The 18,080-nt window shown below is 37.6% G+C and overlaps 1 protein-coding gene across 1 annotated transcript in view; it reads right to left on the reverse strand.

The window, feature by feature from the left end:
• Positions 1–18,080, reverse strand: part of LOC139746510 (ADP-dependent glucokinase) — a 38,137-nt gene that overhangs the window by 16,703 nt on the left and 3,354 nt on the right. Inside the window, exons 3-5 of the mRNA XM_071657821.1 lie at positions 5,788–5,978; positions 4,952–5,051; positions 375–511 (exon numbers count right to left, since the gene is read on the reverse strand). Coding sequence (XP_071513922.1) covers positions 375–511; positions 4,952–5,051; positions 5,788–5,978 — 428 coding nt within the window. The remainder of the gene's footprint in view (positions 1–374; positions 512–4,951; positions 5,052–5,787; positions 5,979–18,080) is intronic.

The following is an 18,080-nucleotide window of genomic DNA, read 5'->3' on the forward strand; positions in this document are numbered from 1 at the left end:
TTCTCTCAATGGGTTAGCACAGCTCATGTTTTTTCTTAAATGTTATGTGAGAAAATGATATTTAACACAGATGGTCTATGTCTATACCTGATTCTCTTATGTACTGAGAAATACTGGTCCCAGAGATTCTCCTGTATGCAATCTAAAAACCATATGCTTCCTATATTTTGCTTCCCCACAAGGGTATTTGAAAACTACCTCTACTTAATATCTCTCATTATAAGAACCTCTCCACTATAACTTGCTACCTGGATAAAAGTACCATAAAATCCTTGTCTAAGCCATCCTCAATATAATTATAGCAATTTTGCTCACAGTGATGTACAATGGTATTAAACATTCCATACACAAAGTTAAAAAAATTAAATACCTACCAGGAGCAAATGGAAAATTATCCATCATCTGCAGACCACCAACCACAAACAAGTGTGGGTCAAATGTTGCCAGCTGCTCATCAATTGTTTCTACTGAGCTTAGAGTTGGGTTGCTATCATCACTATGCAAGATGAACCTGCAACAGCAATAAAGTAGTACCAGACCAGCTTCATTTGTGAACATAAATGTTCAAACAGCCCTTTATGCTTTACAATGTCAGCAAACATTCTATCTTATTCTTCTATGCAGAAGGTTATAGCCCAGACATATGTCCTTATCAGCTCCAGGTTTTAACCCTTAAATCGAAGCCAACATAGCATGATCTATCAAAGAACAATGGCCAGCATCAAATGATCTTAATTCTTCCCAACCTCTGTTTAAATATACAGCTGATATATCACACGATTAGTAGCCAAATGAGGCTTTACTGTTGTCTATCAAGCAAAGGAAAAATTTCTTCTTTCCTCAGTAACTCTGCAGCAACCATTACAGGTGCATGTTCATCAACCTCGGAAACAGTGCATACTAGACAATGTCCCTGTGGAAAATATGTACGTTGTTAGATGACCTAAGTGATGAAGATGGATAATAATCATCACATGTATCAGCAGGTGCAGATAATGAAAAAGAATCAAAGAAGAATTATGAAGAAATAAGTTGCTATGAGTAATTTTAGCAGGAGCACTGAGCGGGGAAACAGGGAACAGGATCCCTCCAGCTAGCTGCTTCCTAACCAACCCTGCACTCAGCCTTTGTCTGGTCACATGGAATACATTACATAATAACTGCACCTACTATTCCTGGATGTAATCTTGAGGTGGTGAAAGTAAAGACTGTAAAGTGTCACTTAAAAGTATGTAATGCAATGTGTATAATGTCGTGTATGGTGAATTCAGTATATCTACATATACCCTGGCTATTCATCACCAATGTTGTGCCTATATGAGAAATAAGAGTAGAGTATATCTACATATACCCTGGCTATTCATCACCAATGTTGTGCCTATATGAGAAATAAGAGTAGAGTTTGATACAAACAAACAGAACTTCCATCTCTTTTCTCCTTATCTGAAGGTGAGGAAGGACTACCCCAGAAATACTGGCCACACACCTTCCACCAGCTGTTCTTTTTTTATTTATGTCATTTCCCACACAGCAAGGGATAGCCAGGGACAGAACAACATTTTTATTTGTTCAAATACACTCTTAAGATTACATGGAGAGTGCTCTAAAACCAAAGCCCCATGTCCACAGCCAAACCCACAGCCCAATCCATCATTTCCCCTTACCTCTTCATATACCCTGATTCAACACATACATAGCATATCAATGGCTGTATACTATATCACTCATATTCACTCAATGCATACCTCCCATCCACCCACAAGTTTAGGCCTTGATAACTCAGAACCTGTTTTACGCCACCTTTCCATCTCATTTTGGTCTCCCACTCCCCCCCTTTTCCCTCCACTTCTGACACATGTATCATCTTAGTCAATCTCTTTTCATCCACCCTTCCCATATGCCTAAACCATTTCGGCGCTCTCAGTTCATACCAGGCTAACAAACGCACCTCTCGCTTACACTGTCATTCCTTACACAAGTAACCCTCTTCATATCATATACTGTCCTCAAGTATTTCACTTCAAACACAGCCACTCTCTTATGTACTTTTGTATACAAGGCCCAAGGCTCATACCAACACAACACCAATGGAACAACTATATCATCAAACAAACCCATCTTTGACCTCACAGCCAGTGACCTCTCCTTCCTCACTCACAACAAGGACATCTGTCAATTAGACCCATCCTCTGGTTCACTCTAGCTCCCATAGTTCCATCTGCTACCATGTCCACTCCTAGGCATCTAAACCCCAGGAGTGGGCATGATAGTGAGAGTGGACACTGTGTAGCATTTCCAAATATATGCATGTAACTCACCACCAATGCTGTGCTTGGTTAAGAAATAAGAGTACAATGTGAAACTTTATTCAAGAGAAAGAAAGAGACTAGATCTCCATATTTCCCCTCTTACCTGAAGCTGTCAGACATACCAGCCAATCATCCTCCCACTTACTCAGCATTCTACCAAGTCAACACCTTTTGTGTATTTTCTTATATTTTTGCATGTCAATCATCAATTCAAAAAGGATTCATTTCACACACAGTAATGGAATTTCTGAAACTAAAATGCCATTTAAGGGTGAAGAGAAAAGGAGAATATAAACTACAAGTTTCTGAGGTGGAAAAACTGCTTTTCCAAAAGGGAGATGCCATGGGATTTAGAAGGAACATACCATTTCTAATATACAGAAGTGAAAACATGTGGACAGAGAATGAAAAAAGGGATGCACTTTCTGATGTATGTTGGGAGATGTAATGGCTTACTCAAATTAGTTTTCATGAAACAGGAAGTAAGACCAGCAATCCTGACACAAAGGGTCAACGATAGCTCTTAGCACCCCGTTAACACTCCTAGCTCAAGACAGTAGTGCTTCTTTAATAGACTGCAGTTTACAAGCTACTTTTATATTCAATTTATCATTCTAATAAGAGAAATCACTTACTATAATACTCAGCCCCTGTACTTAATAAAGCAAAATACTTGAGCACTGAGACCTAATCCTGTTCTCGACATACTCACAACACTAGTCAGACTTCTTATTAACGTTGCAGTGTAACAACCTAACAACCAAACTTATTCCTTAGTTTCTTTCCCATCTCTATGCCACTTTACTACAGCAACACAGCACTACAGCCTCTAGGACCTTCATATCACAATCCTGTAGCTACCACTTTTCTTCTGACTCCCTCTCCTTTTATTTCCCCTCAATATGCCAATTATGGACTAATATGTGAGACTTCTTCAATGTTACTTTAGATGACTACTGCTTCTCCCTGATGATATTTTCTGTACAGAAAATGCTTAGAAAGTCATTGGTACAGGTATTAACATCCCAACTTCCATTAATATTTCTCTTTAGAAGCCATGGCTTTGTTCTGAATCCATATGAACCAGGGCCCAGAAAGTTAAGCATTATAACATTTCCTCACTCAGCTTTGACTCCACTAAAAATCACAGATTATTCATGAAGTAAAGGACACCTTTACATAAAGAAAGTGTGCTGACCTACAACTACAGCCCTATAGAGCTCCAATTTTTACTGTTGTATTCAAAATGTGTTTGAATGTCTCAATCAAATTTCTCAAGCACCATAAATTTCACAAGTCTTTCCTTTAATAATCAGTCCTTATGGAATTCCTTCCCACTTGATCAATTTCTGTTCCTCCGCTCTAAGGAACATTGGGGACCATTGGGGACTTTTACATTAAGGTCCTTGATAATTTGACAATTTTCAAAATCTTAAACATAGTGAACTTATGAAACATTAAAAGTCCAACTGTATATAGTACCTATATCATGTCAAATTGTATTAAAACAGGCCTATTATCAGATTCATACATATTCTTGGTGTTCTCAACTAAATTAAACTTTACAAAAGGAAAAAAAGCATATTAAAGTGCTTTATGAGCATAATCACATACCTATGTGAGAATGACAAGCACATGCTTTTGATATAGTATACTGCAACCCAGTCTATATTTTCCAAAAAGGAATCTAGTCCTGGAAATTTTCATAATAAGCAATTTACAAATATCATTAAAAATTAACTCCCTCTAAACATCTGTAATATTTTTATGAGCCATGGGGACAGCAGTTATGAGAACTGTATGCATTAAGTTAATAAGATATACAACAAAAAGTAAAAGGTGCATGCAGTTATTCAGCCTCATACAAAACAAACGGGCCTAAAATATATTCCTTGAAGGTAAAGTATTTACTTAGTTTAGATGAATCTCACATCTGCCAGCAGGCTGTTTATTTTGTTGTTAATAATTGTCCTAATAGAAATAAAAGATGATGCTGCAAACTCATGTATACTTTGGAGTATCAGGCAAAAAATCCTAAGGACAAGACTACCACATGAACTAGTTAGATCTTCATCCAAAGATTAAGTAAATAAATCCAAGTTCTCATTCCCTAAAATACATTCTAATGCATCCCCAGAATGCAGAAAATGCAGAAAAGGTCTCCAAGCTACCCTATCCAAATTCATCTCAGTAGCATTTCCCTTACATCCCCCTGGATCTTCTATGGAAATGTCTTCACTTTCCCCTTCCACGATGCCAGTTGCTTTTTCCTTACCATATATCCTTCTAACTTACTCATATATTTTAAACACATTTATCATTAAACTTATTGCACAGATAAATAATGCTGTGCTCAAAAACCTGCATAGACTGGTAAAATAACTAATAAAAATTTTCCTCTCAAACCTTTGAGAACCAATTCTAATTATACATGACATTTTAATGCTATATTTCACTCTAATTACAAAATTAGTAATCAACTTTTATAAAAACTTCTAAACTTATGAAGTCATTTCTGATTAAAACCCTTACATTTCATATGTACATCTTACAAGCTAAAGACATAAGCACAAAACAAGAAAAAATCTTGCTAATTCAAATGACCTAGGTCAACATCATGGTATGCTTGTGAAATAACATACCTGTTAGCCCTTGGGGCCCGGTAGGAGCCCCAGTTCTCTCCAGCTTTGTACTCCATGATAAGGTGGATGTCTTCAGCACCTTCTGTTTCTACTCCTCCAACTGATAGTAAATATTGAAAGTACAAATAATCAAAAGAGCTTTTTCATCATCTGATTCTATAATCAAACATCAAGCAATACCAACCTTGTCCAATTAATAATATGCCCTGGTATATCATACAACCTACTGAAAAAATTATCAAATGCTTCAACACTGAACAGAAGTAAATCAGCATATTCCTGATGAACAAGAATCACCAAGGGGCTTTAGTTCACTACATATTCTGCTTGAATTATGCTGGCCAGAAATTTACTTCTAAGTGTCATGGATTTACCACATACCAGAGAAAGCTAGTGCTTTAGAAGGCTTCCCATGACCCAGAATATCAAATATGATACAAAAACAGCAATAAAAAGTTACAGCATAGTCTCACATTTCAGCCCCATTGTACCACACCATTTAGTGTCCAGCATAAAAACAAGAGTTACACACATGGGGATGAATTGAGAGATGTGCCACATAAAATTATTTATATTGGTCAATGACAAGCAAAAAACAATATGCTTGCAAAAAGGCAAACAAAAAAGAGCTATGCTTAAAAAACATGATACATGATATTTTCCAACAGACTTTTTGTTGCATGGTGACCATCTACCATATAACATCAGTTTACCATGAACTTAGGCAGGTAACTGAAAAAATGAATAAAATAATTCTCATATCTGTTCTTTATAACAATAATTAAATATGATAACCTACATCAAAATCATCAGTAATAAGAAGGTGCAATCCTTACCAATAATGCTTGGATGAATTTTTTCCATTATATACGGGCTACGTTTAGCAGCAAGAAGTACTTTTGCCCCTTCCTTGGCAAATCGTGAGGCCATCACTGGTGCATTGCCCCCTAAGGCTGAATAAGAGCTCGGCACTGCCTCTGCTGCAGCCAACAACTCATTAAAAAGAGTTTCATTTGCCACATACCGTCTGAAAATAAATTCATTCCTTTTCCTTAACTGAACAGATTTTACCACCAACTTGAATAACAAACTCAAAGCCAGATCAGCCTTTGTTTTCAAGGATGTGGTTTTCATGTTAACTGTTTACACTTCTAAACTTGAAAAGGCATTATCTTAACATGTCACTTACAGTAAACAGTACAACCCACAAAATATCAACTTAATAAAGCTCAACACAGTCTCATTGTTTATTTCTTTCAGCCAACATGAACCCTTAGTATTTCCAACCCCATTTCATTTCAACAAGATTAGTCAAAATCTAGAAACACTGCATGCTGTTTTCTCTAAATACATTCTTTTCATAAACTATCATCCTCTGTGCCAATCTTTTGTTGTATATACAATCTGCACTTCATCTATCCATCCTTTCTATGCATGTCTATCATTTTCTTTCATACATATTCAGCATTTCCTGCATCAGTGAGGTAGCATCACTCGGCCTGCGTCTCTATTCCTTCTTTTGGGAAAGTAAAACAATAGGGGAGGATTTCCAGCCTCCCGTTCCCACCTCTTTTAGTCACCTTCTAATTACAATATGATACTTCTAAAATCCACCCTGGTAACCTTAGCAGTCTTTTTTACCCATTCACTTCCTTATATATCTCTTTCTACTATTCCAGAATGGCAAACTTTTCACCCATAGTCTCAGTGATCTAATCTTCCCCTCACATTCTTGGCCTTATTCTCCCTCTTCCTCACTTCATCTCAGTAAACTAAACTTTTGTCATTCCTTTCATATCCATAATTTCATATGCCCATACAACCATAGCTTCAGCCTTTATCATAACAACACCATTCCCTATACCACTTTCTCCACACTTTTTTCTCTTTTACATCCTCATATTCACTCTAGCCAATCTCATGCAACTAAACCCTAACCCCCACAACAAAAAATCCATCGATGGCATTTTCCTAGTCGTTCTACAGTCTTATTTTAGTCCTACACATGAGTAAGATAAATGATATATTCCAAATGAACTTGACAGAACTCTAAGGTCTCAAGTTGTTCCTTCATCTCCATCACAATACAGTATCCATCTTTCAAAGCTCTCCCATACATCCAAGCATATATTCCTATACACTTTTTGAAAATGTTCCCAAAATGTTCATAAGTATAAATCCCGCTACATAACTATACTTTCACAATAAAACATCTTTTCCTTGGAAACTGAATCATCATCTGACTTTTGCTTGCATTCCTTATTCACTTTTACCCTCTCACTTCCAAAATTGTATTCCAAATTAAGTCAATCCACTAACTTGCTGTAAATCAATTTTTAGGACTATGTACAAATATTGTAACATAGGGAGAAAAATAATCATAACACATGGAAAAGTAAGAGCTTACCTCCATGCGTGTCATATGATACATGGAGCAGTGAAGAGACCAAAAGCTCAAACATTGAAATCATATCATATGAATGCGCCAACATCCTTAACCTCTATTCCTCGCTCTCTCAAATTCTAACCCTACTAGCCAGCCAAATTCTCCATCATCCCATGACTAAAGCCATCATACAACAACAGAGACATCAAATATCTGTGTAACTTTTACAGCAACCTCAAAGGCCTTCATTCCTCACTTTTTGATACAAGGCATACTTACATCAGAAACCTCTCCAACATCATACAATAAAAACACTCAACAGACCTCTTCTGTTGTATACATTTCTGTAGATTAATAAATACTAAATGAACACATATGCCTTTCTAAACATTTCTCTTAACCCTGTCACTGCAGTAGGCTTATGACCCAGCATCCACATCCTGTGCAGTGTATTTTTGGAAAAGGAAAAGGAAAAAATCTTATATTTTATCAGTGGCAGAGATTAGTTTCTATCTCTTATTACAAGTATGAACTTCATTTGGATGCAACTGTCAAAAGCATTGCTATGAGGCAGCCACCATATCCAAACCAGTCAGTGCTGCCAAATGTTTGAATAAGCCATTGCATTTTTCTTCATTCTTTTATACAAATACTCTACAGGTACATCGAGTTTGTGCTAGCACATATCAATTTACATTGATATCTGTTCTACATAAATGCTTATACTGAAGGAATCTAATCAATCCCTAAAACTATCTGTATTTTTTCACTGCTGCAGCAGTGCAAAATTGTCATATTGCTATCTCCTACATCTAAGGGTTACCAACCCACAAAAGAGAAAAATAGCATCTACTGTATAGCAACACAAGCTCGTTGTCAGTGGACAACATTAACATTTACATTCCAAAACTTTGTAAAGCATTTTTTTTTCAAAAAAAGGGGAGCCCAATTTGTTCCATCAGCAGTAAATGAAAAAAAAAAAAAGACTATCCTGTCTGTACCTTCTGCAGTGAAAAAGGTTAAAGCTAATACACTGCTCCATATATCCAATTTGATCCTGTTTCACACTACCTCTCATAATCATCAAAATTTTCTGTTACCACTTGACTAATGTTCCTCCTAACATCTAATACATCTAATCTATTTCTACATCATACCACTTGAGATACACTAACCTCATTATCATTCTAGCAATACTCCTCCATAACTTCAACCAGTTCTCCTACAATATTGGTTTTTGTTTCAAATTGTCCAGTTTAATATCAATCTTAACTACAAAAGTTATGATAATCATATCAATAAATTTCTATCTTATTAAGAGCTTTACGTTCACAACTTTCCATGATCATATGATTGCTTAGTACTTCACTAAGATCCTACAAACTTATACCAATTCCATGATAACCTATTTACTTCTTCCCCTTATCTAATACCTCAGTTACTTACTTCAACCCACAATCCCTTGTTTCATCCTTCATAAATGCCTTGGAATCAATATGGGGTTGATCTCCCTTTATGTTCGTCATATCTTCCAATCTCCCACAACTTAATTATTTTTGCTTATTTCTATCTATAATACCTGTACTGGCTTAATCATCTACAAATCTAACATCTGCTTCAGCCTTCTAAATACTCCATATGTGTCTCCAGCTTACTATCTAATTCTATTCAGCATATTTCTTATTTAGTTTTCTCACACATTCTGTTTCACTCTACCAATATCTAATCTTACAACAACTAAAGTTATCCAGAGACATATTTGAAAAAGAAAAAAATAAAGTCACTGTCTCACTGCTACATTCAGGTGTTATAGAATTACATCACACAATTTGTAATATTAGGTAACACAATAACATGCTTTGGTACAACAAACTTACTCAGAAATATATATCAAACTGTTACAATTGCTTTACAGAGGAAAATATTTACAGAATGTGAACCACAGTGGGGACACCAATGATGGATATAACACTGACAAAAGAGTATAAGAAAAATGAATCCCTATGTTGTACCTCTGCAAATAGAAACAAGACAAAAAAAAAAGCAGATCAAAGAATATTTCTTACAGTTAAAAATGAGTCAGATACTCATCATGACTTCTAGCTAAGTCCTATAAAAATATAAAAGCTAGATAAAACAGCTGTCTAGGATTACTGAAGCATAAGAAAAAGTTTTGATGTCAAGAAAAAATGTCAATCCATTTATTGCTGTGTGGCTTTCAGCAGGAATCAGTTTTTAAGTTTGTGATGCAAGTAATGGTTAAGAATTAAATAAATAAAAAAATTGGAATGAGGCATGTTAATGTTCTAACACAAAAAAAATAATCATCCCAAGTTATGAAATCACATTTCATGTCACTGCATTCACAGTCCAAAACTACAGCTACTTTAAAAGTAAGGCCCTATATGCTTGAAATTAAACTACATCTTCATTATCATCAGACACTGTTGATTAGCTGGATCTAATGCATGTCAAGTTTGGGCCATGACTATGTACCCCTGAAACAATCTTTTACTTGTTCACCAATAACTGCTCTGTGAGGAAGCATCAAAATATTATCTAAATGTTTAGAAATCTTAAAATCTGTCAGGGAAAGCACCAAGAAATTAAAATCAAATCCTAGTTATTCTAATATCATTATGTTAGAAAGGAAAGGCTGGTAAAGAATCATGGAACTAACTACCTTTCTCTCACTAGTAACACAAAATGGTGATCATGGGCATTATGATCTACTACAAACATCTCTCATATTACAGCATTCTTTTGAAAAGCTACTCCCCATCAAGCCTTAAATTTGTGGTTTGCAGCCCTTTTACCAGAAATACCTGTTTACACAGATTACTTTTTCCTTTACATCCCAGGAGGAAGTTTAGTCACTTTCAAGCTTTACAGCACAGCTTATAACCTTCATCCATCCTCAACATAGAATGACCACCTATAAAGTACTGTATTCAATGAATCATTCAATCCTTATATCATCGTTTCTTAAAGAAGGTTCATATATGACATCACAGCAATCAAACTAACATTACCTTCAGAAAGGCCTCATTTTTTTACTGGTGATCCGCCACTTAGAACACTAATGTCTTAAAGAGGGAACTTATATGTTAAAACAGCAATCAAACTAATATTACCTTTAAAAAGATTTTTCTTTACTATTCCATTAGATTTCTATTATTCCCTTCTTTTCACCAAGGGTGTATGACGTTCCCTTTTTACATGGTAAGAATTAAAGAAAGCAATTTAAGGACAACCAAGCACTGTAAAAACATACAAATGCTTCCCATTCCCTCCTTACACTTCCAACCCTGATCACTATCATAAAAAAGAAAAAAGAAAAGCAGTCCTTTCTTTCTCTAACAACAGACCTTGAATAACAAAGACAAAGGAGCCGTGATATGGAACTATCAATTCAAATTGAGAAAGACTATCTTCTGCACCACAGTAAGAGTTCTCTGTAAGCTCCCTAGCTCAACGTGGATCAACATGGACACATCAAAGTAGGATTGGAGGAGTAACGAGCTGCCACAACAACAACACAGAAAAAACAATAACAAAAGCTTTAGTCTGAAGATGCATACAACCATGTCCAGTAGTACATCTATTTCCCAGCTTAGTATCATTTGTCAATTTTGATATCTTACAATACAGCCCAGTTTCAATATCATTAAAATAGATGAGGAAGAGAACCAGTCCCAAAACAAATCCCTGTGGCACTCTTGTTTACAGCCATTCAATTAATTTCCTATCCAACATAGTACAACCCTATCTATATCATGTGACAACTTTTGCTAGTATCCTTTGATGCACAGCTTTATAGAGTGCTTCCTGAAAATGTAAACAGATGACATCAACTGCTTCACTTTTATCATACAAGTTGATTATTCATACACATTGATTATATCATAGTAGAAATCAAACAGATTTGTCAAAAATGAAAAATTTCATCAAAAACCATGCTGGGATTCATCTTGCAGTGTCTTCAAAATGGTTTATAGTTTTGTCCTGAAAGATGATTTCCATATGTATTCAAACTACAAACATTAATGGAAAGAAATGTTTAGGCAGTGACTTATCAACTTTTTAGAACATTAGTATTACACTGGCAAACTTTCACTCCTTTCAAATTTTCCCCATCGCAAATGACTTAACTACATTATCTCATTTTCTCCTCTTTCACTGTCTTCAGAGAAAACTTATCTGAGCCTTCGATTTTATTTACTTTCATTACATTTACTGCTGATAGTATATCCAACTTTTATATCAATAAGTTGCAGAATGTCTTCCCTTCTTATACTGGTACATGATCAAGAGTTGTGGCTTCAATTGCACACAAAGATGCAAAAGAAGCATTAAAGATTTTTCTCGTGGCTTTGTTGTTTTGAATGAAGTTACTTCTTTCCCCTAATTAACATTGAGAACAGTACCAAAGGATGAAAACTGGGAACCAGACTCAAAGGAAAAGTGGTCCAAAGTGAGGACTGTCAGATCACCATGCAGTCTACAATACCTGAAAAATGCAGAAAGAATGGTAGAAAGTAAGGAAGTGCCCATAATGATAGGTTTGATTAGAAGGCAGAGGTTAAAGGACTGCTGATTTACTGTGCAAAGAGGCACAAGGTACAAGGGTGAGAAACCTCCTGAATGTAGAATACAAAGTAAACAGGTGAAAAGGAAAATATAGTGGCATTAAGAATAAGGGCATCTGAGCTGTGCATGCCAAGGAAATCTATTTTCAAAATGACTGGATGGTACTAAACAAACATATGTGAGGATTGCATTTCGTAGAATCCTCAGAGCTCCCTTACAATCAATCTCTGTATTCACTACTGCCATGAAGCAGTGCATTAATAATTCAATTCAAGTAAAAACAGGAGTTTAGGAACTTTATTCACATCCTCCTGATCACTGAGACTTTGATGAGTTATTGGAACATAAGATACTAAGAAAGTCTAATCTTCCCAAATATACCACCTCTCATGTGATACATCTGACCCTAACTAAACCTAATGAGAATACTGAACATGTCTTATGCCATATACCGGAAAAAAAATGTCTGAGGGTTTCTGATACTGATCTAAAACTAAATCAAAGCAACTAATATACCAGAAGATTAACATAGTGGCAGTCAAAGCATTAGGTGATACCCTATTCAAAGTATTACCTGCATTGATCTACTGAATGGGTCACTGGCCAGAAATTCTGTTAGTTCCATTAATTACACCAGTAAAGCAACCTCATGTATGCATAATTTACTTTTTTTCTTTTTTCTGTTTTTGGAAACATCAGTTTCAATGCTTACTATGTACCTAACGCTGTAATCAGCAAGCAGGGTAAATGCCACTCTGCCACAACTAAACTGTAGCAATTTTATCCTAAGATAAAAGTAACCTACCTTAGTGATCATCAAGATACCATGTGTCCTCCTGATGCATAAACACTCCTATACTGCATCACATCCAGCAAATCATAACACTTCAATAAGAAAGCCTCTTTACCACTTAGTTTGCTCAGGAATTATAAGGATATCACCGCTTGTCATTGTTAAAAGTTTCACTTTTACATAAAATAAAAATACAGCAAGTTTCCCAGCACACAAGTAAATTTACAATCCACACTCTGGCAATGAAAAGTAAAGCTTAGCAATGATGCGGAAAGGTAATCTGTTAAAGCATTTTGCTGAAATGTCATGCAAAGTATACAGTATAGTACCACCTGAGGATGACTGTGCTAATGACTTCCTCAACTCCATCAAACTGCAACAGAAATTACTATGAACACAAATAATAGCTACAAAAAAAGTAAGCTATATATTCATATAAAAGAGGTGTTACTGAACCCCACCTACATAAGGTTACACAGCAAGTGAAAAGCCATCCATGGCTAAGAACTCACTCCAAAGAAATTTACATACATATATATATATATAAGAAAAAAAAAAAAAATATATATATATATATATATATATATATATATCCCTCTTCTCCTCGTTCCCTCCACCTCCAACACATATATCCTCTTGGTCAATCTTTCCTCACTCATTCTCTCCATGTGCCCAAACCACTTCAAAACACCCTCTTCTGCTCTCTCAACCATGCTCTTTTTATTTCCACACATCTCTCTTACCCTTACGTTACTCACTCGATCAAACCACCTCACACCTCTTTTTTTTTTCTTTTTTTTTTTTTTTTGCTTTGTCGCTGTCTCCCGCGTTTGCGAGGTAGCGCAAGGAAACAGACGAAAGAAATGGCCCAACCCACCCCCATACACATGTATATACATACGTCCACACACGCAAATAAACATACCTACACAGCTTTCCATGGTTTACCCCAGACGCTTCACATGCCTTGATTCAATCCACTGACAGCACGTCAACCCCGGTATACCACATCGCTCCAATTCACTCTATTCCTTGCCCTCCTTTCACCCTACTGCATGTTCAGGCCCCGATCACACAAAATCTTTTTCACTCCATCTTTCCACCTCCAATTTGGTCTCCCTCTTCTCCTCGTTCCCTCCACCTCCGACACATATATCCTCTTCGTCAATCTTTCCTCACTCATTCTCTCCATGTGCCCAAACCATTTCAAAACACCCTCTTCTGCTCTCTCAACCACGCTCTTTTTATTTCCACACATCTCTCTTACCCTTACGTTACTTACTCGATCAAACCACCTCACACCACACATTGTCCTCAAACATCTCATTTCCATCACATCCATCCTCCTGCGCACAACTCTATCCATAGCCCACGCCTCGCAACCATACAACATTGTTGGAACCACTATTCCTTCAAACATACCCATTTTTGCTTTCCGAGATAATGTTCTCGACTTCCACACATTCTTCAAGGCTCCCAGAATTTTCACCTCCTCCCCCACCTTATGATCCACTTCCACTTCCATGGTTCCATCCGCTGCCAGATCCACTCCCAGATATCTAAAACACTTCACTTCCTCCAGTTTTTCTCCATTCAAACTCACCTCCCAACTGACTTGACCCTCAACCCCACTGCACCCAACAACCCTGCTCCCATTCACACCCACTCCCAACTTTCCTCTCTCACACACCCCACCAAACTCAGTCACCAGCCTCTGCAGCCTCTCACATGAATCAGCCACCAGCGCTGCATCATCAGCGAACAACAACTGACTCACTTCCCAAGCTCTCCCATCCCCAACAGACCCCACACCCGCCCCAAATTGGAGGTGGAAAGATGGAGTGAAGGAGATTTTGTGGGATCGGGGCCTGAACATGCAGGAGGGTGAAGGGAGGGCAGGGAGTGGAGTGAATTGGAGCGATGTGGTATACCGGGGTTGACTTGCTGTCAGTGGATTGAATCAAGGCATGTGAGGCGTCTGGGGTAAACCATGGAAAGCTGTGTAGGTATGTATATTTGCGTGTGTGGACGTATGTATATGCATGTGTATGGGGGGGGTTGGGCCATTTTTTTTCGTCTGTTTCCTTGCGCTACCTCGCAGATGCGGGAGACAGCGACAAAGTATAATAAAAAAAAAAAATAATATATATATATATATATATATATATATATGTGTGTATATATATGTATATATATATATAGAGTGGATTGGATTGATGTGGTGTGCCGGGGTTGGCGTGCTGTCGGTGGATTGAGTCAGGGCGTGTGGGGCGTCTGGGGTGGGCCGTGGAGGGCTGTGTGGGTGTGTATGTTTGCGTGTGTGGACATGTATGTATGTGCATGTGTGTGGGGGTGGGTTGGGCCGTTTCTTTCGTCTGTTTCCTTGCGCTGCCTCGCAAGCGCGGGAGACATCGGCAAAAAAAAAAAAAAAATATATATATATATATATATACCACTAGATGACCTTCCATGGTGTGGCTAGGATCGCTGACTATGAATCGTGCACAGGCCTGCCTGGGTTCAGATTCTGGGCAGGGCAGTCAACTCACAACCACCTCAGCCATGTATCCTGCCCTCAAAACTGGGTGATGAATAGTTGCCTAGTGTAGGCTAAGGTATATATATATATATATATGTATATATGTGTATGTATGTGTATATATGTATATATATATATATATATATATAATTTTTATCCCTGGGGATAGGGGAGAAAGAATACTTCCCATGTATTCCCTGCGTGTCGTAGAAGGCGACTAAAAGGGAAGGGAGCGGGGGGCTGGAAATCCTCCCCTCTTGTTTTTTTTTTTTTTCCCAAAGAAGGAACAGAGAAGGGGGCCAGATGAGGATATTCTCTCAAAGGCCCAGTCCTCTGTTCTTAACGCTACCTTGCTAATGCAGGAAATGGCGAATAGCATGAAAGAAAAAAAAAAGATATATATATATATATATATAGTGTTTATTTGGGTTTCGTTTTGCTTTGTCGCCTTCTCCCGCGATGACGAGATGGAGCGGGGAGGCGGATGAGGGGGTGGCCCAGCCCACCCGCATGCACATGTATGTGCATGTACATCCACACACGCAGATGTTTTTGTTTTGCATTGTCGCTGTCTCCCGCATTTGCGAGGTAGCGCGGGAGACAGCGACAGAGCAAAGTGGGAATGTTTGCGTGTGTGGACGTGTATGTGTGTGCGTGTGTGTGTGGGTGGGTTGGGCCATTCTTTCATCTGTTTCCTTGCTCTACCTCGCTGTCGCGGGAGACGGCGACAAAGCAAAATGAAATATAAATGGGTATAATATATATATATATATATATATATATATATATATATATATATATATATATTTGGAAAAAAAAAAAAAAAAAAAAAAAAAAAAAAAAAGGTGTTTGCTTTGAAGAATGTATGTGAGAAATACTTAGAAAAGCAAATGGATTTGTATGTAGCATTTATGGATCTGGAGAAGGCATATGATAGAGTTGATAGAGATGCTCTGTGGAAGGTATTAAGAATATATGGTGTGGGAGGCAAGTTGTTAGGAGCAGTGAAAAGTTTTTATCGAGGATGTAAGGCATGTGTACGTGTAAGAAGAGAGGAAAGTGATTGGTTCTCAGTGAATGTAGGTTTGCGGCAAGGGTGTGTGATGTCTCCATGGTTGTTTAATTTGTTTATGGATGGGGTTGTTAGGGAGGTGAATGCAAGAGTTTTGGAAAGAGGGGCAAGTATGAAGTCTGTTGGGGATGAGAGAGCTTGGGAAGTGAGTCAGTTATTGTTCGCTGATGATACAGCGCTGGTGGCTGATTCATGTGAGAAACTGCAGAAGCTGGTGACTGAGTTTGGTAGTGTGTGAAAGAAGAAAGTTGAGAGTAAATGTGAATAAGAGCAAGGTTATTACGTACAGTAGGGTTGAGGGTCAAGTCAATTGGGAGGTAAGTTTGAATGGAGAAAAACTGGAGGAAGTAAAGTGTTTTAGATATCTGGGAGTGGATCTGGCAGCGGATGGAACCATGGAAGCGGAAGTGGATCATAGGGTGGGGGAGGGGGCGAAAATCCTGGGAGCCTTGAAGAATGTGTGGAAGTCGAGAACATTATCTCGGAAAGCAAAAATGGGTATGTTTGAAGGAATAGTGGTTCCAGCAATGTTGTATGGTTGCGAGGCGTGGGCTATGGATAGAGTTGAGCGCAGGAGGATGGATGTGCTGGAAATGAGATGTTTGAGGACAATGTGTGGTGTGAGGTGGTTTGATCGAGTAAGTAACGTAAGGGTAAGAGAGATGTGTGGAAATAAAAAGAGCGTGGTTGAGAGAGCAGAAGAGGGTGTTTTGAAATGGTTTGGGCACATGGAGAGAATGAGTGAGGAAAGATTGACCAAGAGGATATATGTGTCGGAGGTGGAGGGAACGAGGAGAAGTGGGAGACCAAATTGGAGGTGGAAAGATGGAGTGAAAAAGATTTTGTGTGATTGGGGCCTGAACATGCAGGAGGGTGAAAGGAGGGCAAGGAATAGAGTGAATTGGATCGATGTGGTATACCGGGGTTGACATGCTGTCAGTGGATTGAATCAGGACATGTGAAGCGTCTGGGGTAAACCATGGAAAGCTGTGTAGGTATGTATATTTGCATGTGTGGACGTATGTATATACATGTGTATGGGGGTGGGTTTTGCCATTTCTTTCGTCTGTTTCCTTGCGCTACCTCGCAAACGCGGGAGACAGTGACAAAGCAAAAAAAAAAAAAAATATATATATATATATATATATATATATATATATATATATATATATATATATATATATATATACATTCATATTATACATAATCGCTGTTTCCCACGTCAGTGAGGGACCACTAGGAAAGACGAAGAATGGCCCATCCACTTATATACTCATACATGTACATAAACCCCACAGACACACATATGCAGACATTACATACATACACATGTACATATTCATACCTGCTCACCTTCATCCACTCCTGTCATGTGTAATGCACCGAAATCACAGCTCCCTATCCACATCCAGGCCCCACAGACCTTTCAATGGTTTACCCCAGATGCTTCACATGCCCTGGTTTAGTCCATCAAATCACTTTGTAATGCTATATAGATATCCATCAATTTTGAATGGGTGGTTAAACATTAAAAAATCATTCCTTCATTTCACAGTTTTTACTCTGTTTTTCAAGCACATTCAATTCAATACTGCCTAAAATAATCAAATAACCTACTTATTACTATCAAAGATCTGATTAAGCTCCCATCTTACATACTATCATGAACTCATTTATCAGAATTACATTGCTCATAGTCATGTCTAACCTTCTATGTGCCTAAATCACATGTCTTAGTGTTGGAAATAG

Source organism: Panulirus ornatus, chromosome 65 (assembly GCF_036320965.1).
Source record: "Panulirus ornatus isolate Po-2019 chromosome 65, ASM3632096v1, whole genome shotgun sequence".
NCBI lineage: Eukaryota > Metazoa > Arthropoda > Malacostraca > Decapoda > Palinuridae > Panulirus > Panulirus ornatus.